This window comes from Chionomys nivalis, chromosome 4, assembly GCF_950005125.1.
Source record: "Chionomys nivalis chromosome 4, mChiNiv1.1, whole genome shotgun sequence".
Lineage (NCBI taxonomy): Eukaryota > Metazoa > Chordata > Mammalia > Rodentia > Cricetidae > Chionomys > Chionomys nivalis.
In genome coordinates, this window is record NC_080089.1 from 92,509,542 (window position 1) to 92,537,077 (window position 27,536).

Below are 27,536 nucleotides of genomic sequence, written 5' to 3' on the forward strand. Positions count from 1 at the left end.
CAAAGAGATTCACCTGACTCTGCCCCCGAGTGCTGGGACTAAAGGTGTGTGGCACCATGGTCCAGCTCTAATATAGTTTCTTTAAAAGTTAAAAAGCTTCTTAGGCAAGTGATGGTGGCACACGTCTTTAATCCCAGCTCTTGGGAGGCAGAGGCAGGAGGACCTGTCTCTGTGAGTTCGAGGCTAGCCTGGTCTACACAGTGAGTTCCGGGACAGCTCGGGCTGTTACACAGAGAAACCCTGCCTTGAGAGAAAAAAGAATTAAAGAGTTTCTCCTCCCTATCCCTACCCCCAATAGGTTTTGCCAAAACTGGCCTCTACTTCCTGAGTGCTAGGATTACAGGGTTGTAGCACCACACCCGGTTTATGGAGTGATGGGATCAAACCCTAAACTTCATGCACACCACGTCACCTGGCCCATCGCATCTGCCTGAGAACCTCTGCTGACCAGGCCAACCCGTCCTTTACCTGCTGCTAACCACCAAAAGCTCCTTTGGCCTGTCCCTCAGCAGTTGTCTCTCTCTTTGCCATTTTTATAAAAACAGCTCTCACTACCTGTCAAAAATGAAGGTGACCTATCATACCATGAATGTCAAGGGAACAATGTTTCCTCAGTGTTGTGTGCAGCTCAATAGACTGTGTTTTGATTTGCAAAATAGCCATTTGCAACATCTGTCCCAAGGCAACAAGTGCATTCCAAACACTTCAACTAGAATTCAGGTTTCGAATCATTGCCTTCTGTCTTATTTTTCTAGGGAGAGTCTGAGCTCACCTTTTCCATGTCTCTCATCCTGCCCCATATTGCTGGGTCAAAAGGACCATCCCGGTATGCCCCTTTGAGAGCATGGTCTGGCACAATGGAGTATCCTAAGAGGAGAAGACCCCACTGTCCAAAGACTCTGGGATAACCCGCTTTTCTTTCGCCTTAAGTAAACTAAGCTAGCAGCAATAGCCTTTCTAGACTTGTTCACCTTCCTCATGTACAAACTTCTCGGTCCCCAACCTCACCCAACAACTCCGCCCCAACTCACAATCCATGCATCTGATCAGGAATTGGCCAGTGATTCTGCGTCTCTCATTTCTCCCAATGACCCAAAGAATTCCTTCTTTGTACACTGAGGTCAGGGGCTAGACAAAGTACTCTTGTGCAGTTTATCATCCGAACTACCCGCTTTCCTCATGGCAAAACACACTTTATTTATCCGTACAATGCTGTTGAGTATCTGATGCAGAGCAGTGTCGTCATGGTGAGGACAAACTCTAAAGGGACCGTCCCTCAGAGGTCATCTTCTGGATTGAGGACTGTCCCTCAGAGGTCATCTTCTGGAGTGAGAAGAATGACGACAACAGTAAGACACAGGAAAGAAACAATGTTCCGAGGAGAAGGGCTTGTAAGATTTTAAAAAGATATTATAAACCCACTATTATAAACACTACCAACACCCCAAAACTGAAAGAGCAATTTTCAACACCTCTCCCTTCTCCCTATCTTATTTTTTAACCACATCTTTACCATACATAATTTCTTTTTGTTTGCTTTTTTTTTTTTTTTTTTTTTTGGCTTTGAAACAGATCTTTCTGCTCTGCCTACTGGGTACTGGGAATTTTACAGGCAGGCATCACATGTGGCCCTTTACATGATTTTTTCAAAAAGTATTTATTTTATGTGTATGAGTGTTTCAACTGCATGTATGTCTGTGCACTGGGTACATGCTGGGTGACAGAGGAGGTGAAAAGAAGTCATTGTGTCCTCTGGAATTGGAGTTACAGATGTTTGCGAGCCAACACATAGGTTCTGGGAATCAAACTAAGGTCCTCCGGAAGAGCAGCCAGAGCTCTTAACTACTGTGCCTTCTCTCCAGCCCTGCCATTTCTTAAATCTGTGTTCTCCACTCTGTGTTTATGGTTAATCCAAGCCCTAAAGAAAGAACACTCCTCTTCTGTGGTTTTCACCCCATCTCCAGCACTCCCAACTAATCTGTGGTTTCTGGATTCATAAATCATTCCAACTTGTTCTCTATCTTGACTGATCTCTTGAACAGCCCTAAGGTGCCCTCTTGTATCACAGAACAGCCCACCAAATCCCCTCAAGTGTCCCGCCTCTCACAAACAGCAGCTGGAAAGAGTCTGAACTTAGTCCTGGGTGTGATCTTTAAGTCCTGCACTTTCCGGAGTTTACGCACCTAACAACTTTCGGGTCAGATAATAGGAACATGTTCGAAAATAAAATTCGAAAAGCTGTACCCAAAAGGGAGAAGAGCAGCACAGACAGAAGTCATAAAATACTGTGTGTTTGGGAAGATCACAGAGAACGACCTATGCATGAGCAATGAGTTCAAACAGGGAGGGAAGCAAACAGGCAAAGAAAGGGCAGCAAACCCGTGTACGTGAGGCTTGAGTCAGGTGGCTCCTTCTGCAGGAGTACGTGAGGCAGGAGCCCAGCAGAAACAACCAACTTCCTGCCTCAATCAGACTGCACGGGAGAAGATGGAAGAGAAAGCAAGCTCAATCATTTAGCCAACAGTGAGGAGAGGATCAGAGAGGCCCAGTAAAAAGATACCTGAAATCAGAAGACCAGGTTCTCTGGCCCAGCTTTGCCCGGAGGGGCTTGGGCAGGCGTGGCACGGCGAGTCACCTAACCTCCCCGGTCTCAGCTTTCTCATTTGTAAACTGAAGCAGTTGAACTGGCTGACCTCAAAGGTCCCTCAGTACCAAACTAGACCAACTGTATATTATTTCTCCCATTAAAACATTCATCATGGCAGGAAAATGGGGGGGGGGGCGCTCCTGCAACCAACTTCTCTTTCTAGTTTTTTCTTCCTCAACTTCAACTGTTTCCTAAACTTACTTCAATTATGTGCCTCCCACATCACAAATTTAATACTTTCCTATAGAATTTCACTAATGAACTAAGTTTAAAGAGGAATTGATTACAAGAGGGGGGTGTAATTAAACGCCCTTGCTTCACCTTTCAGGGATCAAAACATCGGTCTCTGCACTCATCTTGAGATTCCGGTTATGATTTTAGAGTCCTCCAATAAATGTGTCCATTCAGCACTGGCACCATACACACACAGCTTTAAGGTAAAATACATGTCCGTATATGCCATGAAGTGTAAATAACCAGAAGGGTTAATTTCCTTCTTTTCAATATTACCCACTAAAGCCTGGAACCCGGGGAAATAATGCTGAAAACAGGTTTTTGTGTTTTGTTTTGTTTTGTTATTTGTAAAGTATGTACTTGACAATGCAGCTCGCTGAACCGGACAAAATTCTTGGCACTGACTTTTTCACTAAAGGCTAACACTTCTTATGATGCATCCAGAAGCCCTAGAGCTCCAGGAAAGGCACCAAAACCAACAAACACGGATGCAATTTCATTCTGCTCCTATTTGAGCCCGTGCACCAGAGTCAGACAGAGCCACTCATACAATTTAAGAGCTACACAATAGTTCAGAAAGCCTCGTTAAACAGCCAGGCAAAGTTTAAACCAGAAAACTTGGTACCCCTCCCTTCCAAGATGCCGGGTATCACGATGCGCTTCCCGGGCAGTGGTTTAAGCAGCTACACACCGGAGTGACTTCACACCTGAGCGCCAGACTCCCCCTCAGGGCAGGAGCGCGCCCGCAGGTGAAGGAGACGCCCGGGGCGAGGAACTGAGCCACACGCCGGTCGCCGTTAAGCCAAGCACGGCTTTCCTGCACCACTTCCCTCTCCCGCCCTTCACCCGCGTGCGCAGCCGGGCACCCGGTACCTGCGGAGGTCGTCCGGCAGCTCTTGCCCGCGATCCCGGCGCCCGCTCGTCCCCTGCGCTGCGGCTACCTCTTGCCCGCCCGCCTCTTAGCCGCCGCGCTCGCGTCACTGCGCGTGCTCGGCCCGCACCCCCGCCCGCACGCTTGGAATCCACTTGCCGGGTTTTAGTTGCTGCACCCAAGGGAGAGGCCGCCAGACCTTTGCGTTCAGGTGAATGGAGACTTGCTGGAGCAGGGGAGGATTAGGAGAGGTGGTCAGGCGCTGCAGGGGCGTCGTCCCTGCTCCCCACACTTTACCAGCCCAATTACGACTATCTGCACCCCTGCAGTGAGTTTAGCACGGTGGTTCTCAAACAAGGGGTCATTGGGATCACCTAGAGGCTTTATTCTAACAGCTCTCAAACCCAGAGTTTTCAGTGTGTCTGCGGGTTTCTAATGTGCTCTCAGGAAGCTGGTGCCACTCGTGTGCGTACCACTTTTGAAAACCGCAGTAAAAAAAATTTCTTCCTTTTCCCCTTTGGAGAATTCAGATAATCCTTCCTCTTCATTTAATGGTCACACCTATTTGAAATAAATAACCAAAGCCCATACTCAAACAAAGGTGCGATCTTTTTCTAGAGCATGTGAGTCGAGCAAATGGAATGCAGCTTCAAGAGTTCTTGTATACTTGGCTGGTAGCATAATCCATCGCTGTGCAGGGTACCATGTCATCCCTTTGCTGCCCTTTGATCTAAGGCCCTATGTGCCCCTTAGCATCTAGTCTAGAACTGATACACAAAAAGGTGGCGATCAGGCCGGTAGGAATAAAGCTTGAGGTGATTGAAATTGTCCAAAAGAAGTGGATGAGTAAATAAATGTGGAAGTGGACCAAAGGGGAGTGAGAAAAGGATTTTTCTCTGCCTAGAAAAACTCATAACCTAAAGTCTCATAAACTTAACGTTTTTATCTGAGCTTAGATCTACAAGAGGAATCGTGTTCTCACAAAGAATTTACTTAAACTAGACATGTACGTACAACTTGACCAAGCCACCCAGCCATTTCATTCTTAGCTATTATCAAAGAGAAATAAAAATAAATGATCACACAAGGACTTAGTAGTGCAGTGTTCTATAATAGTCAAAGTCTGGAAGGAACTGACTTGTAACAGGTGAATGAAAACCAACTGTGCTACATCAGCACAATGGAGTACTACTTAGTACTGAAAAAGAATGACCTGGTCAAAGGCTTCAGTACAGATTGTCATGTCCTCCTCTGCCGGGAGGGAATGGGGAAAAGGCAAACGCACAGAGACACACGGACAGAAAGAAGCTGAGATTGGATGATCTGGGCTCCAGATTGAAAAAGTCACAGCACCCTGGAAGCTAAGTGTGTTTATTATATACAGTTGAACGGGATTGGGGGTTATTGCATGTAGCTGAAGGAGGCAGGTTTAGGGAATCCCAGTAGGAGAGCGGTCTCTGCAGGGAGGCAGCAAACATGAGGGAGGGGGCAGAAAGCTATGGTGACATCCTCAACCACACTATCTATGCTTGTAAATGGGCCACAGGAAGACTTTTCTATCCCTTTGTGTGTGACCTGGGGAAGGTTTTGCCACCTCCAGAGGGCTGAGACATTGGGGTCCTTGACATGGCCAACCTGTCAAAAAAAATACACATTCACTCGGGACTTCATTAGCTCCCTGTAGTAGATAAATCTCAAAAACATAATGCTGAACTGAAGAAACCAAAGAGAGAATACATAGTGTATGTGAAGTCGAGCCTAAAATGACAAAAAAAAAAAAAAAAAAAGTCAGTAATTGCCTGGGCCAGAGATGGAGAAAGAAAGGATTACAATAGAATAATGACAATCTTTTGTGGGGTCACAGAAATGTTCTCTATATTGATAATAATGAAGACTTTCATGGATATATGCAAATACCAAAGCTAAAATGGATACTTTACATAAAATTCATTTTCTAAAAATTATTGCCCAATAGATTTGGAAAGAAAATAATAATCAAATAATCAAGTACACTTATATTCTTTATTTATAGTAAAAATATTAACCAAGGTAAGTCCATAAAAAATGCAAAACCTAAATATGACATCACTTGATTTGGAGGGAAGGCAAAAGAATCTCATTCCCGCCGGGCGGTGGTGGCGCACGCCTTTAATCCCAGCACTTGGGAGGCAGAGGCAGGTGAATCTCTGTGAGTTCGAGACCAGCCTGGTCTACAAGAGCTAGTTCCAGGACAGGCTCCAAAGCCACAGAGAAACCCTGTCTCAAAAAACCAAAAAAAAAAAAAAAAAAAAAAAAAAAAAAAAAAAAAAAAAAGAATCTCATTCCCTCTAAAGGAAAGTAAAATAATTAGTTTTTAATCATTTGTAAAGTAACTAGCCCCAAGACCCAAGTTGTTGATATAAAAACCCAAGTATTTCTCAGAAGTTTCTCACAAATCTAAAATAACAGGGTATGTCATTAGAGATGCACATGATTATAAATTAAATTGTAAGTGGGCCTATAATCCTAGCTACTTGAAAAGCTGAGGCAGGAGGATTACAAGTGAAAGACCAGCTTGGACAACATAAGGAGAAACATAACAAGAAACTGTGCTGCATCCCAAGAACGAGGAAGGTAAAGAGGAAGGGAGAAAACAATTGTCTGCTCAACTGACTATATTTATCATCACCAATGAAACATAAAATTTTCAAACTCAGGGAGAAAGTTGGGCATGATGGTACATGCCTTTAATCTCAGCAATGGAGAGGCAGAGGCAGGCAAATCTCTGTGAGTTCACGGCCAACTTGATCTACATAGTGAGTTCTAGGACAGACAGGAGACCCTGTCTCAAAGGAAAGAAAGAAAGAAAGAAAGAAAGAAAGAAAGAAAGAAAGAAAGAAAGAAAGAAAGAAAGAAAGAAAGAGGGAGGGAGGGAGGGAGGGAGGGAGGGAGGGAGGGAGGGAGGGAGGGGAGGAGAGGGAGAGGGAGAGAGAGAGAGAGAGAGAAGAAGAAATACCTCATTGAGATTTGGAAAAAAATTAAGCAAGGAGGTTCCAGGTCAAAGCTCTCACAGCTCAGATCATATTTGCTAAAATTACTCTGCTGAGAATTTAAAGATTAATTGTTTATAGTAGTTAAACTCGTGCCTGTAATCCTAGTACTTGGAAGGCAAAGCAAAATCAAGAGTTCTAGGCCAGTCTCTGCTACATAGCAAGTTCAAGGCCTGCCTGGGCTACATGATACCCTATCTCAAATAAAAACATAATGGGGAGGTGGAGAGTGACTGAAGTAATAATCTCTGTAGCAAGAACTCACAGGGAACAGATGCTGTACTTAATAGCACGAGTATACTGTGTTTATAGTAACCATGAGCTGGAAAGATAGCTCAGTGGTTAAGAACATTTGTTGCTCTTGCAGAGGACCCAGGTTTGATTCCCACTACCCACATAGTAGTTCACAATCATCTGTAACTCCAATTCCAGGGGATATGATGTCTTCTTCTGCTCTTTTCAGGCACAAAACATACACACTAATTCATAGACATACATGCAGATAAAATACTCATCCACAAAGTAAAATGAATAAATATAATTTAAAATGTTTTCAAATAAAGATCAGTAGTAAATATATGTCACAATTAACTAGGGTTCCTTAGAGGAGCAGAATTAATAGAACGAATATATATTACAAAGGGTAGATGTTAGATTGACTTTCTCAACACCTGGAGAGGTTAAGAGCCCTGCAGCAGCTCAGCAATCCCAGTCTGTTACTGGATGCCTGGAGAGATGCTGTTCTTTGGACCACTTTGGAAAGCTGAAGAGGCTGAGCTCTGATGTCAGGAAAGAGTGGCAGCACTGTGGCAGCAGCAGAGTGGATTCACTTACCAGCAAGCGGCAAAGTCAGACAGGAGGGAAACAGCTTTTTGGTAAGGCCTCCTTATATCTGCATGCCACTCAGTGAGAGGACATGCCTCCGAGGAGGCTTTGCTTTCTAGGTCAATCCTTCCAGGAAAGACAGGTCTTTACAATTGGTTCCAGCCAGATGCAATCAAACTGACAACCAAGACTAACTACCACACCATATGCTCCAGTTTTTCTAGATAACTCCCAATTTTGAATATTTGCTATCACATAAATTAGGTTCAATCATGTATACCAGTTGTTGTTTTAAAAAGACATATTGTCTCCTCGTTAGTATAGTGGTAAAAAATAAATAAATAAATAAATAAATAAATAAAAAATAAAAAGACATATTATCGACTAAAACTAATGTGGAAATATTTTCCATATCTTCTCTTTCTTGTGTAAAAGAGTAACAGTGGCTACATTATTGGACTCCTATTTACGCTTAAGTCACCATTTTAAGCACTTTAAAGTTTGGGCTTGGGCCTTTTTTTTTTTTTTTTCATAGAATATCCATTAACAGCCCTAAGAAATTATCTTCATTTACAGGTGAAATTTTTTTTTTTTGTAATTTTTGGAATGGGGTAGGGAGATGAGTCAGTGGGTCGAGTATTTGCTATACAAGTCTTGAGAACTGGAGTTCACATGCTCAACAGGGTAGCCAATATAGGTGGGTGTGACAGCCACCAGTAATCCCAGCCTGGGAGAGGTGGGGATGGAGGCTCTCTGAAGGAAGCTAGCTAGCCAGACTAGCTGAACTGGAGTGAGAGATCACACCTCTATATATAAAGTAGAGAGCAATCAAGGAAGATACCCAACGTTTAGCCACCACACACAAAACACACCCATGCACAAAAATACCACCTCTTTTCATAACACAACTAAATAAAAGCTAAAGGCAATGAAATAATTAAATTGTCTTTCATATAAAGACAATATTTTCTGATTCCACACTTTGCTATTTTTTATTTTTTTTATTTTTATTTTATTTATTTTTGGTTTTTTGAGATAGGGTTTATCTGTAGCTTTGGAATCTGTCCTGGAACTAGCTCTTGTAGACCAGGCTGGCCTCAAACTCACAGAGATCCGCCTGCCTCTGCCTCCTGAGTGCTGGGATTAAAGGCGTGCGCCACCACTGCCCAGCTGATCCTACACTTTGCAGAGATTCATACAGATTATGAGTTTATTTTACTAGGCTCTTTGGTAACGGAAGGGCTAGTGTTACCACCACTCTAGTATTTACTACCACCACTGCTAGTGTTCAGCCATGGTTTTTTGTTTGTTTGTTTGTTTGTTTGTTTGTTTTTGTACTAGCTACTGTACAGATTCACAAATACAAAAGACTACAATTCCAACTCAAGTTCAATTCCAAAGTTGTACTATTATCACAATGCTAGTCCTTGAAAAGATATGTCTTTACTCTGTAGCCATCCTGAACTCCCATGTCCTAGCTGGTATTTGCTCCCCAGAGTCTAAGGTTTCAGAAATACTTATAATCACAACCAGTGGCTACCACAGGTACGAGTTCCACCTTGAGTTTCAGAAAAACTAGATCTATTAAAAACAGTTTAGCGGGGCTGAAAAGATGGCTTGGTGGTTAAGAGCACTGCTCAGACGTCCTGAGTTCAATTCCCAGCAACCACATGGTAGCTCACAACCATCTATAATAGGATCTGATGCCCTCTTCTAGCATGCAGGTATACTGATGTAGAGCACTCATACCTTAAAAATGTATAAATAAATACAACTTAAAAACGGTCTAGCATACGTTAATTGCACAAAACAATGGATATCACTGCAACCTTTTCATTCATGTACATAATAAGCTTTGATCATATTTCAATCACCCCCATTACCCTCTTTTGTCTCCTTGTCTTTCTACTTTCAAGTTACTGTTGTTTTTAATCTAGACTCAATTCATGAGGGAATATGTGATATTTGTCTTTTCTCAGTCTGGTTTATTTGGTTTAACATAATGATCTCCAGCTCCACCCATCTTCCTGTAGATGTCATTATTTCATTTGTCTTTATAACTGAATAATACTTCACTGTATATACAGACCACGCTATATTTATCCATTTGTTTTTTTTTGTTTATATAAATGTCTAATGTTTAATGTTTATATATGTCTACAAATGTTTATAGAAGTGTCCAGTTATTTGAGATAGTGATTTTAATACACCAAAACACCCACTATTTCAAAAGGATGCTGAATTCAACGGTAACTTCAAATGTAACAATTTGGATGTGACTTGTTCTTTTACAAAAGGACACTTGAAATCACAGGCAAGAATGTATTACTTGGCCATGAGCTCAGAGGCTTTGGGTATTTTAGGGCTTTGATGTTTATTATCACTGCAGTTTATCCATTAATTAAATTAGATGAATATGGGGCAAATATGGCTAGTTTATGAGGTAATTATACTTCCTCCTACTCAGAATCTTTGCACATTTTTATTTATTAAAAATAGAAGGCTTGCCGGGCGGTGGTGGCGCACGCCTTTAATCCCAGCACTCGGGAGGCAGAGGCAGGCGGATCTCTGTGAGTTCGAGACCAGCCTGGTCTACAAGAGCTAGTTCCAGGACAGGCTCCAAAACCACAGAGAAACCTTGTCTCGGAAAAAAAAAAAAAAAAAAAAAGAAGGCTTTTTTATCTATGGAGCATGAAATTACAGAAATTCGTTTTTTGATGGGCACCCAGTCTAATCATGATGCATTTTGAATGAAACCAGAAAATACAGTATAAGCATAGTGTGCTTGCTTATTTGGCTATTTTTTTCATAATAGAGTACAAGTGAAAAGAGCAATATTCAGTTTAACTTCAGTACAACTCTAGATTTATGTTGATTTTCTTTTTTAAAGGCATCATTTAGAGGAGAAAAGACAAATCTAAGAAATAAAGCAGAGATGAAAATAAATCTCTGTCCCCTCTATTGGATCCTTTTCCTCTCCTGAAGGGATGCCATGGGTATAAAAATTATCTAAACCTTTGGGGGATTTAAAATTGTAATTAAGTGAAAATCAAACTGAACAATCCCCCCCCCCCCAGAGTGCAGGGAGCATAATAAGCAGAGGCGGGGAATACAAACCTGTAAGCATCAACTGAAACAGAGAGCAAGTTATCGAAAGAATCAGATGTGGAGCATGGCAGAGACATGGCCTCCCCCACATTGCTTCACGTTTTACATAGGAAATTATACGTCTATGAAAATGACAGCATTTCAAAATTCTGAACCGTTAGTAACATATGAACACACGTGCATGATTTATCCTACTGTCTTACATTATCTTCCTGGAAAGCCAAAACTATTATTTTTCATATTTACCTGTGACTTTAAAAAATATGTAAAATTTGAGCTTCTTTTCTGACTTATCTGTTCTCAAAACCTCTGGGCATATTTCTAGGAATCCATTTTCTGGCTCTCTCCAGACTATTGCAGTACATACTCAAATTCCAGAGCTTTTGTGCTTTACAGCTTGAAGGACAACCTGGTACAAGAAAGCATTTTTTTTTTTTTTTTTTTTTTTTTTTTTTTTTTTTTTTTTTTTGGTTTTTCGAGACAGGGTTTCTCTGTAGCTTTGGTGCCCGTCCTGGAACTAACTCTTATAGACCAGGCTGGCCTCGAACTCCCAGAGATCCGCCTGCCTCTGCCTCCCGAGTGCTGGGATTAAAGGCGTGCGCCACCACCGCCCGGCTTAAGAAAGCATTTTGAAAACAGTAAAAAATAATTCTTCCAATCATTGCTACTATATTTAATATACACTTAGGGTCATATCTGAGACCGTTGTAATGCCAATAATATTGTTACCTATACAGGAAGCTTCCATATATGTGAGGTAGTCTGTGTCCTTTATGAATTGCTTCCAAATTTAGTATCTGTGTGTGTGTGTGTGTGTGTGTCTGTGTGTGTGTGTGTGTGTGTGAGTGACTGTTGCAGAGGTGGAAAGACAAATGGCTTTATTGAGTGACTTATAAAATACTGAGTGGGTTTGGGTCTGGGTTTAATTGGGTACTTTCAATGTCTCTACTGAGTGAAAACAGATGGGTTGATGCTGTTTGGCTATAAGGAATCATTTGTTTTATTTAGTTCATAAAGTTTCAGAATGATGGCTTGCAGTTTTGTTGTTCATTTCTTCAGACTTTACCCAACAGACACGTTCTCCTTGTAATTTTAACCCAGGTATGACAATATCCAATACATAACCACCATACTGAAGAAGCAAATGGGTTAACCAGATTTGAGTTTTGAAAAGGTGTACTTTATCATGCAGAGCAACTCCAAGTAACATCTGCATTACACAAGCACTTATTTGATGTGGGATTCCCCTCTGCATGCTGTGAATACAACTGGTGAATAAAGAAACTGCCTTGGCCTGTTGATGGGGCAGAACTTAGGTAGGTGGGGAGAACTAAATGGCCTGCTGAGAGAAAGGAGGCAGAGAAAGGGAGAAGCCATGTAGCGTTGCCAGAGACAGACGCTGGAACTTTAGCCGGTAAGCCACAGACACGTGGCTATATACAGTTCAATAGAAATGGGTTAAATTAATATGTAAGAGTTAGCCAATAAGAAGCTAGAGCTAATGGGCCAAGCAGCGATTTAAATAATACAGTTTCTGAGTGATTATTTCGGGGCTGAGCAGCTGGGAACCAACAAGCAGCTTCCTTTCAACACTTATTTAAAACGTCAACTACCTGTGGTGCACAGACACACAGGCAGGCAGAGCATCCTTCCAAATAAAATAAAAAAGACTTAAATAAAAGTCAACTAACTACAGAGGACTAGTGATATAGTTTGGAATCGGAGAGTTTACTGAGTATTCATTCATGCGGCCTCATTCTGTCGGCAACATCACAAATTTAAAAGCACAAATCACAGAATCAATTTGTGTACCAAATGCAGAAACTTTTGAAACTATTTACATTGTCTCATCTAGGATTTACTAAAATGCATATCCTTCATACTGTGTGTTATACAATGAAATCCTAAAATTAGGATGCTAACAATGTGCTAGAATGACTTGCATGCTGGCAGTTCCTGCAGCCTCTAGCCAGCAAGTCACAAAGGTCTTAATGGGGTTGTAGTGCCATCTACTGGTCATTTTCATAGCCCTTTATCACTAATATGGACACCTATAAACATAGCTAATGAAAATTTTCAGGTTGGTTGGAGTACACTTGTAGTAGAGAGCTTGCTCAGTTCCTGTGAGGCCGTGGGGTTGGAGAGAGGGAGGAAGAGAGAAACCCAAGGGAGGATCCTAAGGATACCAAAAGTTAAGGGAAATGGCAAAGGACGTACTGCTAAAAACACAGGGAGTAACCAAGGGAAGCATTCCAGGGAGGCAGTGATCTAGGTGTCAAACCATGGAAGAAGAAAGGAAAAGAGTGACCAATGTCCTTTGAATTTAGCCACATGAAAGCCCCAAGAGAAGAGGAGGACTCGGGGAAAAGGCACTGAGTTGACCATCTTTAGGCGAGAGCTTTATTAAGAGGATCATTAACTCCAAAGACAGCACAGCTGCGGTCTGAAGGAAGTGGCTCCAGTCCCCATCCTTCAAAGCCATGGCAGGTGTCCACTCTTAAAGGTTTCTAAGGGAAGGGATGATCCTTGCATACTGAGAAAGTAGTTCTAGTTAATATATGACCCGTGCCGCAAGGCAAGCATGACAGGAGTCAAGGAGACACTGGACAGCGAATGGGGCTGGTTAATGTGTGACATTACTCAAGCTGCATTGGACCCTTGGCAGCAGTGGGGTGGTGAGGTGAGGATTTTGCTTTTCCTGAGTGCTGGCGAGGAGAGAAGGAGACAGGTCTATGAGGCTACTGACAGCTGCACTTAGAGCTAAGTTCCTTACAGCAACTTTGAGAGGACAGAAAGATTATAGGTGGGTGTGGGGCTGCTCCCAAGAGCATCTGGAAGGTCTGTCCAGGTGTCTGTCTAGCATGATCAAAGGCATGAGTCTTAGTTACTGTTCTATTGCTGTGAAGAGACACTACGGCCAAGGCAACTCAGAGAATAAATAGTTTATTGGGGGCTCACAGTTTCAGAGGCTTGGAGTCCATGACCATCATGGCAGAGACCATGGCCATGGGCAGACTGGCATGGCACTGGAGCAGTAGCTGAGTGCCTACATCTTTTTCCACAAGCACACACACACACACACACACAGAGAGAGAGAGAGAGAGAGAGAGAGAGAGAGAGAGAGAGAGAGAGAGAGAGAGAACTCAGGGTGGAATGTGCATTTGGAATCACAAAGCCCACCCCTAGCAACACCTCTCCTACAACAATCTTTCCAAAAAGTTCCACCAGCTGGGTACCAAGCTTTCAAATATATGAGCCCATGGGGACATTCTCAAACCACCACACCAGGGGTTTGAGGTCCAGTATAACACAAACTGGATGTAGTGCCACATGCTTGTTTTCCTAGCACACAGAAGTAGAAGCAGAAGGATCAGCAGTTCAAGACCATGCTTAGCTACATGAGTTCAAGGCCAGCCTGGGCTATGAGAGACCCAATCTCAAGAAGCAGCAATAAGAGTAAGGACAACAAGAAAAGAAGCCATTGGTGATTCTGGTGAGAATGGAGGGGAGGGGCAATGGAACAGAGTATAATATACAGTGGTTTAGGACTGAATGAGAGATAAAAATAGAATCAGCCTTATGAAAACTTCTTCCACGAAGTGTGGCAGAGAAATACAGAAGGGAAGGTATTTGTTTGGAACACTGACCTTGACATCAGTTGCTCATTTATTGATGCATTGCTAAAGCTGTTGCTATAGAAATGGCTACCAGCTTCCTTCCTTCTCACTCACACCTTCCGCCAAATTCAAATGAAGCTTTGACTAGTTTTGTTTCTGTTTGAGCTGGGGACTCACTTCATAACCCAAGCCGGATCAAACTAGGGGTCCTCCTGCCTCCTCCTCTAAAGTGCTAGAATTATGGTCATGTACCACAATAGCCAGCTTATTGTTACTCTATTAAAAACCATTAGTGCCTTTCCACAATTTACTGAAGTGTGTCCTTATGACACTCGGATTTGGTGTTGTTATTTACAGATGTGTTGGGTCACATTCAAAAACACCCTAGGACATATGCAGCCTGCCAACGGCGGCCTGCCGGTGGTGGGCTACAGGTTGGACATACCTGTTCTAAATGTTCCCTAAATGCCAGCTAAGCTGTACCATTCAAGCCTTCTGCATCCTTCAGTTTATAGTGTTGCATTTGGTTAGAGTCTTTGTCTTTGTTTTTTCCAGTCCTGCTGGACCTTCAGATCCCATCTAACACCTCCCTTCCTGAGCCAACCTCTCCATCCGCTGCAGTTCGTTTGAGTGCTTCCTCCCCTGGCATCTAATGAATGCCTGTTCTCTTGCTTTCTGCCTGTCCCTCCAGCACATTTGGCCTTGAATTTAATTTGGGGTTGTTATATTCCTGTATATTACTTAAACTGACTTTGTCTTCCTCTCTCTCTCTCTCTTTCCCTCTCCCTCTCTCTCTCTTTCTCTCTCTCTCTCTCTCTCTCTCTCTCTCTCTCTCTCTCTCTCTCTCTCTCACACACACACACACACACACACACACCTTTTGGAGGCTGGAACAATAGCTCAGCAGATTAAAGCACTTGCTCTTGCAGTTCTGTTCCCAGCACAAACATGGCGGTACATAACTACCCATATCACTAGTTCTACAGGGTCTGATGCTCTCTCCTGACTCCCTGCTGCACAAGGCACACACATGGTGCACATACAACACACAGGCAAAACACTCATGCATATAAAAATAAATAAATCTTTCAATCAAAGTAAAAAATAAAATTACTTTTTGGATTAAATTAGATTGACAGAGCTCTGCTGCTTGGGGTCCCAAGGATGGCCTTGAACTCTTGATCCTTCTGCTTCAGTACTCAAAGAAAGGGAATTGTAGGCATGCACAACTGTGCCTGGCTTAATCATTATTTAAAAATGTAGTTTGCGCTGTACTGCATGTCAAACCCGGAGCCTCACATGCTAGGCTAGTGCTCTTCCACTGGAATGCATCCTCAACTCTGTCATTACTGTAATCTTTCTCAATATAATTTAAAAATAGCTAGCATTTCTTACTTTTTAATTGATGAGCATTTGTCATACGTGATTGTCCTCATCAGGTTTCTATTGCTGTGATAGGACACCATTATGAGAAGATACTTGGGGAGCAAAGTTCCACATCACACTCCATCACCAAAAGAGGTAATGCAGAGCTCAAGGCAGGAGCTACAGGCAAGAGCTGATGCAGAGGCTGTGGAGGAATGCTGCGTGCTAGTTTGCTCTTTGTGGATTTTTTTTTTCTTTTTTAAGGATCCAGGGCCACCAGGCCCAGGCAACATCACCCACAGTGAGCTGGAGCCTCCCACATCAATCACCAAACCCTAAGAAGGCACCATAGGCTTCCCCACGGGCCAGTCTTGTTGGAACGTTCTCTCAATTGAGGTTCCTTCTTCCTAGCAGACTCCAGCTTGTGTCAAACTGACATAAAACTAGCTAGCACAAGGACTTATATTTAAGCTTTAAAAAGTATACTCATTGGTAGTGGCACACACCGGTAATTCCAGCATTTCAGGGGCTGGGGAATGGGATCCTTCATCAGTGCCAGCTAGGGATCCATAGTGAGATTTGACTTAAATACAAAGGGAGAGAGAAGAGAAAAAGAAAAAGAGAGGGAGAGAGGGGAAAGTAGCAACGGAAATAAATGATATTCTATTGTCTGACTCTGTCACCTCAACCAACACTGTACTCTTAGGAAATGGAAATAAAGAGCTTAAGTATTTTCCTGAGGCCATATAGCTTCTAGCAAGTGCAATGATCACTTTTTTCAGGGTTCATAACTTCTAATGCTGTTTCTTCTAACATTCAATAATTCATTCAAAAATGTTGACTAAACATGAACTATGTCCAGGCACTGTTTCAGGCAAAATAAACACGACCTTGCTTTCAAAACCTATATTCTAAGACACAGCCTACATCATTAGGTGCTAAGTGCTATGAAGAAAAACACAAGAAGGTGAAGGGGGGGGGGAAGAGTGAGCTTATGATGCTGGCCTCTATACGACGCACGTCATTTTATCAAGCAAAACTAAAGGGAAATGGGCAGAGGGAAGGCCGGTCAAAGTACAGCAAATTCTAATCCTGCAGTCAGGAGCACACCTGGCTGCCATTCCGCCACTTCTTTATTTTTGGAGGCTATATCACTAATTATCTTTGTGTGCTAAACAGCCAGTGTAAGCGGTACTGCGTGGCCTTACCCAGTTGAATACGTAATTCTGACATAGTGAAATATATAACTTTGACTGTCGGGTCGTTATATCTCTCTCCATCCCAAATCCTAGGGTCCGCTTTGCTGAGCATCCCAGTTTGAGCATCTCAAAGCAGAAAAACCCGCGGGAGGTCACGTGTCACTGGGAGGCGGGAGGAGAAAAATTGGGCGGGCACGTCCGCTGCCGGCCCCGCCCCTGCTGCCTCCGGGATTTCCCCCAGGTCCTAACGGAAACGGAACAAGCGCCAGCGGGTTGCAGCCGACAGCGGCTTCCGGGAGGAGTTTTGGACCGCGCGGGTCCCCGTCGGCGCGCCACTTTCTCCCGAGGCGGCTGTGGAGAAGCCCGGCCCCGGCGGCGGCTGTTTTGAGAGTCGCTCGGTGTCAGCATGGGCGACCACGGGCTGGAGCTGGCGTCCATGATCCCCGCCCTGCGGGAGCTGGGCAGGTAGGGCCGCGCGTGGTCGCCAGCCTCGCGACGCCGGGTCTCCGCAGTCGGCGCCGCGGCCTCCCGGCGGCGGTTGGCGGGAGCGCGGTCGCGTGCCGGGTGCCCGGGTGGCGGCCGCTCCGCGCGCGGGGACTTGCCCGTGCGAGTTTCCGCTTTGCGTGAAGGGTCTCTGCTGTGGTTTTAGCACACGCCTTTGCTTCTGGGGACCCTTCCTCGGGTCTGTTCCCTCTCATCGCTGCCGGGGGCGTGACGGGCGGCCCCGGCTTCTCAGCCGGAGAGAGGCCGTGCTTCGGTCGCGTTAAAGACGTGACCCCCTCCGGGTTGACCGGCCCGTCATTTTAGTCAGGGATCTGAGGGACTCCCCAAGGTCCGCAGAGTAAGGTGCACAGCACCCCTTAAACTCCGAGGTGGGGTCCATGTGTAAATGCCTCTTTCTGGCCTGACGGAGCGTCGCACCCCTTTAGTCCCAGAACGCGGGAAGCAGAGGCAGGTGGACCCCGAGGCCACCCGGGTCTAAACAGGGAGACCTTGCCTCAGAAAAAGCAAGGGCGAAACCAAACCAAATGCCTGGTTTCTGTCCACCCCAAGAGTCAGTCCCCTGATGAAAACCAGGCTCCAGTGTGAAGATGGTGCTCGCCACGCCCCTCGCCGCTAGCAGGCTCCCTCTCCGGAGGCCAGGGCCGCCTTCGGTTTGCACGGAAAGTCAGTGCTCACCCTAAGTCTGTGGGCTATCTGCTGCCGTTTATTTTTGCACCGCAACTGTGTTCATTTCTTCCAAAAACCTAAATTAGAGAACAAATGACCACTTTCGTCCTAACTGCATTATCACCCTGTGATTTTTTTTTTACTTTGTATAATTGTGGCAAATATACTTTATGGGAGCATTTAGTAATTTCTGTCTAAAAGTATTTGAGTAAAAGTGGTGATTTGGGTAAACTGATAATACAAATTTAGGTGGTCATCACTGAAATTCTGTCTCAGCAAAGATGGAAGCAATGACCAGCTAACTCCCAAGGTTGTCCCCTGTCCTTAACACATGCACCAGGGCATAAGTACCCGAACTCACATGAACATGTACATACATACACCATACATACAGGCTTAAAAAATAATTAAAAATTTAAGAGCTTAACAGCTGTTACTATATTAAAAACTTATAGCTCAACAACATAAAAATCTTATAATTCGATGAAAAAATGGATAAGAAAATTGAACAGATTTTTCTCCAAAGAGGGTATAAAAATGACTGATAAGCAAATATAAAGATAAGTGTTTGAAATGACGAATAGTAAGGGAGGCACAAATCAAAACCTCAAGGAAGCTGTTGTGATGGCTTGGGAGGCCAAGGAAAAGGTTCACTGAGTTTGAGGACAGCTTGAGCTACCAAGGAGTTAAAAGGGGCTGTATAATGAGGCCTTGTCTCAACCTCCCTCAAAAACTAAGCAAGAAGATACCGTTTCATACCAGTATAGTAACTTTTGTATATATTTTTAAAAAATTGGCTAAGGTATGGGGAAAGTAGAATGATATAACTTAAATCCCTTTAGAAATGGAATGAAGGTACTACAAAAAAGGAGGAGAATAAATAACGTAATTACCCTATAATCTAGCAAGTGTTTTTAATATATACCCAAAAGAATTTTTAACTTATTTATTTATTATATATACTGTATTCTTCACCAGATCTTATTACAGATAGTTGTGAGCCACCGTGTGGTTGCTGGGAATTGAACTCAGGACCTTTGGAAGAACAGGCAGTGCTCCTAACCTCTGAGCCATCTCTCCAGCCCCCTACCCAAAGGAATTTAAAGCAGAGATTTGAGTAGATATTTTTACACTGTTCACACAATATCTAAATAGTGGAAGCAAATGTTCACCAGCAGATAAGTAGACATAACCCTCCCAAATGTGGCATAAATATAGAGAATATTATTCAGTGTGAAAAGGAAAGAAATTCTAACATGCTACAATATAGATTTTATACTAAACCAGTGGTTCTCGACCTGTGGGTCATGATCCCTTTGGCAAACTGCTACCTCTAAAAATATTTACTTTACAATTCATAACAGCAAAATTACAGTTATAAAGTAGCAACGAAAATAATTTTATGTTTGGCAGGCACCACAACATAAGGAACTGTATGAAAGGGTCCTGACTGTACTAGGAAGGTTGAGAACTAAATGAACTAAGTCACACATGATAAATATGATATGCAACTAATATAAGATACCTAGAGTAGTCCTGTCCATAGAGATAAAATAGTGGAATGAATATTGCTAGGAAGCTTAAGAGGGGAAATAGTAAGTTATTGCTGTTAAGGTGTAGAGTTGCAGTATGGGAAGGTTCTAGGCGTGGGCAGTGGTAATGTGCTGAACTTTTTTTTTTTTTTTTTTTTTTTTTTTTTGGTTTTTCGAGACAGGGTTTCTCTATGGCTTTGGAGCCTGTCCTGGAACTAGCTCTGTAGACCAGGCTGGTCTCGAACTCACAGAGATCCGCCTGCCTCTGCCTCCCGAGTGCTGGGATTAAAGGCGTGCGCCACCACGCCCGGCTAATGTGCTGAACTTAATGCTATAAAAGTATACACTTTAAAATCATAAATGGTAAAGTATATAATTTATATCTATCAAAACAATCCGAAAAGATATTTTCTAAAATTGATCTGATCCTGTTCTCTGTTTCCTGTGTGAAATTCCTATCTCGTTGGCATTTGAATCAACCTCAGATTTCTATTTGTCTGACCTTTCCGTGTCCCTTGTGACTCTTCTAACTGTAGCTTAAGTGTTTCCCTGGTGCTGTTATCAATTACAGTTGCATTTGTATCCCAGGCTTCCACTGACAGGAGTTGTGTGACTGAGGTGATTTAACTTCTATAACTCTCAGCTTCCTCAGATCCAGATTAGCTTTAGTATCCTATCTTGTTGCTTATGAGTTGGAGTAGCATTGACAATGTTCAGTCTCATACATATTGTATGATTATATCTCCATGCATCTTAAGATCTAGAAGTATCTATTTATCTTGTAGTTATCCCATTGAGTTATTGCCTTGAAACCTCAAGGAGTATTTCAGCTGGTTTTACTTTTCTTCCAGATATGTGCTTCTTATGTTGACTGTTTGGTAAAGGGCCTCATAGTCTACCCTAATTTATTAAGTCTCCACTGAGCTGCTGCTTTTGCTCTCTCAATATTAGCTTTTTGTGCATTGTGCTCAGTAAATTTGCATTGACTATAAGAATAGCTGTCGTCATGGTTGTAGCACAGATTAGCTACATTTTCTGTTTTCTGATGATTTTATGTAAAGTCACAAAGCTCAAGCTGAATTCATTCAGAATTTTAGGGAACAGTTCTGTTGAATTGTATTTTTCATTTTTCCCCCCAATTCTGATTGAACTCAGGGTTAATTAAAGAGAAATACAGTGCTCTGCCACATTGTATTTCTCTTTAATACTTTTTCTTGATAAGCCTTAAGAATAAATATATTTTTTCTTAGCATTTTGTTACCTTTTTATTATGAAAAAATTTAAATACAACAAAAGAAAGAGGAAAAAAACAAAAGAATAAAAAATTGTATATTGATTTCCTCTTTCATAGCCTTCTTTCTCTCAGCACATATTATTCTGCACTAAATCCCATATATGATTTCATCCATGTCAATAATTTCCAGTAAAAGATAGAGACATCTTTTATAGGTTTATTTATTTATTTTATTTTGTGTGTGTAATTTATTTTGACGGCATGCATGTGTGTTTGCTGGTGCCCTCAGTGGTGCCCTCAGAGATCATAAGAGGTCATTGGATGCCCTGGAACTGTCTTTATTGATCATTGTAACAATGTGGTGGTTGGGAACCAAACCAGGAACCTCTGCAAGAGCAGCAATACTCTTAATACTGAGCTGTCTGCCCAGTACCATGAGCAAGATGGCTTATGGTTCCACTAGTGATTGAACCCAGGACTTTACATGCATGGCACAGATGTGATGGCTGCTACACGATGGTCACTTGTTTGAGACTTATAAAATATATTCATGGTACCATTATCAATTTAAGATTACTAATGTCCATGGTACCATTATCAATTTAAGATTACTAATGCCGTTTGAGGTCTAGATGTCATCACAAATTGTAATTATTTGATGTGGCTCTTAAGTTAATTATAGACTTTACTTTCTTTCCATTCTTAGAATTTGTGGTTTGTTTGTTTGAGACAGGGTCACTCTATAATGTTTGTCTAGTGTCCTGAAACTCACAGAGATCCACCTGTCTCTGCTTGCTGAGTGCTGGGATTAGGTATATGCCACCATGCCCATTCACAGAATTTCTTCCTTTCTTTCCCTTTCTCGCCTGCCTGCCTGCCTGCCTGCCTGCCTTCCTTCCTCCTCTTCCTCCTCCTTTATTTTTCTTCCAAGATAAGGTTTTTCGGTATATAGCTCTAGCTATCCTGAAACTCACTAGACCAAGATGGCCTTGAACTCAGAGATTTACCTGCTTCTGCCCCTCCTGAGTGCTGGGATTAAAGGCATGTGCCACCCCTGCCCGGCTCAGAATTAATTAATTAGTTAATTAATTAATTATGGTTTTTAGTTTTTCGAGACAGGGTTTCTCTGTAGTTTTAGAGCCTGTCCTGGAACTAACTCTTGTAGACCAGGCTGGCCTTGAACTCACAGAGATCCCCCTGCCTCTGCCTCCTGAGTGCTGGGATTAAAATCATGCACCACAATCACCCCAGCAGAATTTATTTCTTAAAGAAGCTCTAGATCAGACTGTTTAATGGAACTATAGTAGAAGTTACATATGTAATTATTGAAAATTTTCTAGTAACCATATTTGAAAAAGTAGGAAGGAAAGAAGTAAAATTAAGTTAGTAATGTGTTTTATAAGCTGTGTATTAACTCATGGTATCCAAATATTACCATGTTTATATGTAACTAGTATATAAGATGATTAATGCTATGTTAACTTTTTTGTGCAAGTATTTGTAATCCAATATGTATCTTATACTTACAATACATCTTATTTTGGAGTAACCTCATTTTAAGTATTAAATACCGTTTTAAGTGCACATTTTTAAAATCTGCAGATCAGATTCCTGTGCTGGCATTTAGGACCCTTCCCCCCCCAAAAATTATTAATGTCTTTAGATTTTTTTATTTTTAAGAAATAGAATACCCGGGGAGGCGGCGGAAAATTTTTTTTCAAAAAAAAAAATAAAGAAAGAAATAAATAGAATACCATCTATGCTAACACTTAAACTAATCACATTTGACAAGTACAACTTCAGAGAGCTTTCTTACAAATTAAAAAGTGAGTCCTTTTAAAGATTAAAACCTTTTTGTTGGTTTATTTTGTGAGACAGACCTCTCTAAGTAGCCTATGCTAGCCTAGAATTGCTAGCCTCCTGCCTCAGCTTCCAATTATAGGTGTGTTCTACCATGACTATAGGAGGGAGAGTCACACTATAGACCAGGCTGGCCTTGAACTCACTGGAATCCATACCTACCTCTGCCTTCCTAGTGCTGGGATTAAAGGCACTTGAGCCCAGCGAAAAGGAACCACCAGTCCCCCCCCCCCCCCTCATTTTTTCGAGACAGGGTTTCTCTGTAGCTTTTGAGCCTGTCCTGGAACTCGCTCTGTAGACCAGGCTGGCCTCGAACTCAGAGATCCGCCTGTCTCTGCTTCCCAAGTGCTCCCTGTTCTTTTCTAACAAGCTTTTCTTTGTATTTTAGTACGACTCCAGAGGAATATAATACCGTTGTACAGAAACCAAGACAAATTCTCTGCCAATTCATTGACCGAATACTTACAGATGTAAATGTTGGTAAGAAGGAATTATTTCTTACACAAACTTCAGGAATTAGGTGGTTTTCCATGTAACCTTATACTACCATTTTTTTCCTCTAGGCAGTTTTAGTTATACAGTTAATATTTGTTAGAGATACTAAATTCTAGCAAGTTATTACTCAGTGTTGCTTGTTACTTAAAACATATGTAATTTAGACCTTAAAGCAAAGTTTGTGTTTCCGTTAATAACCATGGTTTTCTACTGGCTTCCTAAAGATCTTTGATGTGCTTTAAAATATTTGATCAACTCCAATCATGTGGATTTTTTTTATTGACAACTTGTGCCAATAGTAGACATATAGCAAATGCCACAAACAAAACAAAAGAAAAACAAAAATAAAAGGAAGGGAAGGTGGAATTTGGTACCAACACATTGTATGATTTAGATTTTTCATAGCCATTTAAACTTTGTTGTTTTCAATCCACAAAGTTATAGGTTGCTGAAAAAATAGACAAGGACTATGAGCGCTTAGGAGATGTGGTTTTGTATATGCTCCCTCTGTTTTGACCACTAGCCTTTTCCCTCTGCCAACTTCTCATCTAGGAAATTCCTTCCCGTATTTTTCCAGAACTGTTTCCTTTTATCCTGAGTTACCATGTTCACTACTATTTTTAATTTTTTTGATTCCTTCACCAGATTATTGCTTTTGTTTTCGTTTTTATCTTCAGATTTTAGCATGGTGCCTGGCATCTTATAGGCCTGCCATCTTGCAGAATTGATGTATAATAAATTAATATATATGGCTATTATAAAATTAGGTGGCAGGCTGGAAAGATGACTGAGACATTAAACTGACTGCATAGCATAAGGACCTGCCTTTAAATCCCCAGCACAGTCTTAAAAAGCCAGCTGCCGTGGTGCACACCTGCAGTCTCAGAGCATATCTAATGGAGCTTTCTGGTCCAGCCAGTCTAGCTAAATTGGTGAAGTCCAGGTTCAGAGAGAGAACTTGTCTCAAAAATGATTGAGGTAGACACTCAACATTGACCTCTGACCTCCACATACACATTCAACACATCCACAAACATTTACAAACACTTATACTACACACACACTAAAAGAATATTAGATAAACTCATATTTCTCTATATCAGTTTTGCATGAATACTCTGCTGGACAAAAGTTTTGATTACCAAAGATTAGTTTTCTAACAAAAGCTCTCTTTAATTTGTCATGACTTTTCTTTTGTCTCTTAGTTGCTCTCGAACTTGTAAAGAAGACTGATGCTCAGCCGACCTCTGTGATGTTACTTGATTTCATCCAGCACATCATGAAGTCTTCTCCACTTATGTTTGTAAATGTGAATGGAAGCCAGGGACAAAGTGAAGCCAAAGACAGTTGTATTGGCAAGTGGTATTATTTTATGTAAATTGTCAGTTTTCTGAGATATCTTTTCTGCTTTTCTGAATATTGTTCATACATGATCACATACTTTTAAAAGTCATATTTCTAATATATTGAGGTGAAATGTGGTAGTAGTTTTTTGTTTGTTTGTTTTGTTTTTAAGTTGGGATCACTATGTAACTGGCTGGTCTAGAATTCACTTTGTAGACCAGTCTGGCCTGGAACTCAGAGATCTGCCTGCTTCCCAAGTGATGGGATTAAAGACATGTACCACCACTTTCAGCTTTTAGCTACTTATTTTATTTATTTATTTATTTAGGTTTGCTAGGACATGCTCTCTAGTTACTACAAAGCCTGTTTAGACATCCTATTCAAAAACACTTATTTATGCTGGGTATGGTGGTGCATGCCTTTAAAATCCCAGTGCTCAGGAGGCAGAGGCAGACAGATTTTCTGAGTTCAAGGTCAGCCTGGTTTTGGCGTGAGTTCCAGGACAGTCAGGGCTACACAGAGAAACCCTGTCTTAAAAAAACAAACGAAAACAATAGCAACAAAAACTTACTATATTGCCTTTTAAGAAAAATTTTCTTTTTGTATGTTGAAGCTTTTTTTCTAGGCTTTTACCTTATTGCTACTAGCCCATTGATCATTTTTTTTCCTAGTTCCCTCAAAGGGATGCAAAGTAAACTTTTTCTGTGTAATGAAATATTTTAGAATTTGATGGTAGTATTACAAGTATCCGCTTTAGAAATATATCCTTCAAAATGTATTTTTTGACTCCTCTTGGCCACCTGGGACTGCCTTGGTTGCTGCTGCTTTATATGTTCTTATTATTGAGGTCCTGTATTTTTTCTGTCATAAGTTCTTAATTTATGCTGTAATCATGTCAGTTTTAGCTATATTTTCTAAGTATGGACTATAACCCACAAGTGGGTTATGAAATAACTTTAGAATTAGTAATATTTAAAACAAGATGAACTGGGCATGGTGGCACATGCCTTTGACCTCAGCACTTGGGAGGCAGAGGCAGGCAGATTTCTGAGTTCAAGGCCAGCCTGGTCTGCACAGTGAGTTCTAGGACGTCAGGGCTATGTAGAAAGACTGTTTCAAACAAACAGGTGAATATGTAGACAGACTCTGTCTCAAGTAAGTAAATGACATGTACATATGAATAGGAGTTGAATCTAGCACCTTACATGGAGTAGATAACTAATCCATTACTGAACCACACCTACAACTCCACAATCGGTAACTTTTCATTGAAGGAAGCTGGGTGTTGTGGCTTATACATTATTAATTCCTGGCACTTGAGAGGTGAGAGTGGAAGGATCATCAGAAGTTTAAGGTCATCCTTGGCAACATAACAAGTTCAGGACTATATGGGCTACATTACATGAATGAGACCTTGTCTCAAAAAAGAAAAATAGGATTTTTGTTGATGCAGTAATAATAGCTATTTGTTGAATATTTATTATGCTTTGGGAACTATGCTATTTCACATAAGTTACATTACTTGATCCTCACAATAACCAATAGCATAATGCATCTTCAGAGAGGTGGCGTTGATATAACTAGTAAATGGTAAACTAGAACCTTTTTTTGTGTAGCTCAAAAATTGATATTCTGAGGTACAGCCTTTGTACTTTGTGGGAAACCTAGACTGTCCTCTTAGTGAGATTTATACTTTAAAAATCAATCACAATGCATTTAGTGAATTCACATTTAATGGTATACTTGCTTATTTAATATATTTTCTGTTTGTTTCAAAGAATTCAGTCATTGGATCATTACAAGACTTTTACGGATTGCAGCAACTCCATCCTGCCACATGTTACACAAGAAAATATGTGAAGTTATCTGCTCATTATTATTTCTTTTTAAAAGCAAGAATTCTGCTATTTTTGGCGTACTTACAAGGGAATTACTCTATCTTTTTGAAGACTTAATTTATCTCCACAAGAGAAATGCAGTGGGTAATGTTATGGAATGGCCAGTGGTTGTTAGTCGATTTTTAAGCCAATTGGATGAAAACCTGGGATGTTTGCAGCCAGCTCCTTTGCAATTCATGAACATGCAAAATGTAGAATTTATTGAAGTCACTTTATTAATGGTTCTTATTCATATTGTTCCAACTGTGTTTTTTAGAAGACAAGAATTGTTGCTGTGGCAGATAGGCTGTGCTCTGCTAGAACATGGTAGTCCCAAAATCAGATCTTTAGCAATTAGCCTTTTAACTGAGCTCTTTGAGCTTGGAGGATTACCAGCACAGCCAGCAAGTACTTTCTTCAGCTTATTTTTGGAATTACTACAACACCTTGTAGGAATGGATGCTGACCAATTGAAACTGTATGAAGAGCCGTTGTCAAAGCTGGTAAAGACACTATTTCCCTTTGAAGCAGAGGCTTATAGAAATATTGAACCTGTCTACTTAAATGTGCTTCTGGAAAAACTCTGTGTCATGTTCGAAGATCGTGTGCTTATGCGGCTTAAGTCTGATTTGCTGAAAGCAAGTTTGTGTCATTTACTGCAGTATTTTCTTAAATTTGTGCCAGCTGGATATGAATCGGCTTTACAGGTCAGGAAGATATATGTGACAAATATTTGTAGAGCTCTTGTAGATGTTCTTGGAGTTCAGACACATATTGGGGTAAGTAATTATTAAGACTACACATTACTTGTTTTGTTCATTTAAGCGTATAGGCTCTATTAACAAGAAAAGAGAATATCTCACACAGTGATGCGTGTCGAGGGCATGATGATTTTCATCGTTTGGTTTCATTCCCTGTCATAGACTTTTTACTTCCATTTCAGAAAAATTTCATTATGGTAGTGAACTGCCAGTGGAATAGATTGTTTTAAAGTAGAATTTATAAAATATTTGTTTATAGCAGCATTAATTGATTTAATCATTGAGATTTTTATCTGTGAATGATTTCACTTTAGAATGAGTAGTGATATCCTGTTTGAACTGTGGGAAAAGACAGGCTATAAAATATT

At 41.4% G+C, this 27,536-nt stretch overlaps 2 protein-coding genes across 4 annotated transcripts in view; one reads left to right on the forward strand and one right to left on the reverse strand.

The window, feature by feature from the left end:
* The window catches only part of Pls1 (plastin 1), an 86,322-nt gene extending 82,500 nt beyond the window's left edge, over positions 1-3,822 (reverse strand). The window contains exon 1 of the mRNA XM_057768755.1: positions 3,755-3,822. The gene's annotated coding sequence lies outside the window, so the exon portion shown is untranslated. The remainder of the gene's footprint in view (positions 1-3,754) is intronic.
* A 13,422-nt stretch (positions 3,823-17,244) lies between these two features.
* Positions 17,245-27,536, forward strand: part of Atr (ATR serine/threonine kinase) — a 112,852-nt gene continuing 102,560 nt past the window's right edge. For all 3 annotated transcript variants that reach the window (XM_057768123.1, XM_057768124.1, XM_057768125.1), the window contains exons 1-4: positions 17,245-17,360; positions 23,080-23,171; positions 24,392-24,541; positions 26,309-27,186. In XM_057768123.1, the coding sequence (XP_057624106.1) occupies positions 17,302-17,360; positions 23,080-23,171; positions 24,392-24,541; positions 26,309-27,186 (1,179 nt within the window). In that variant the 5' untranslated portion in view covers positions 17,245-17,301. The remainder of the gene's footprint in view (positions 17,361-23,079; positions 23,172-24,391; positions 24,542-26,308; positions 27,187-27,536) is intronic.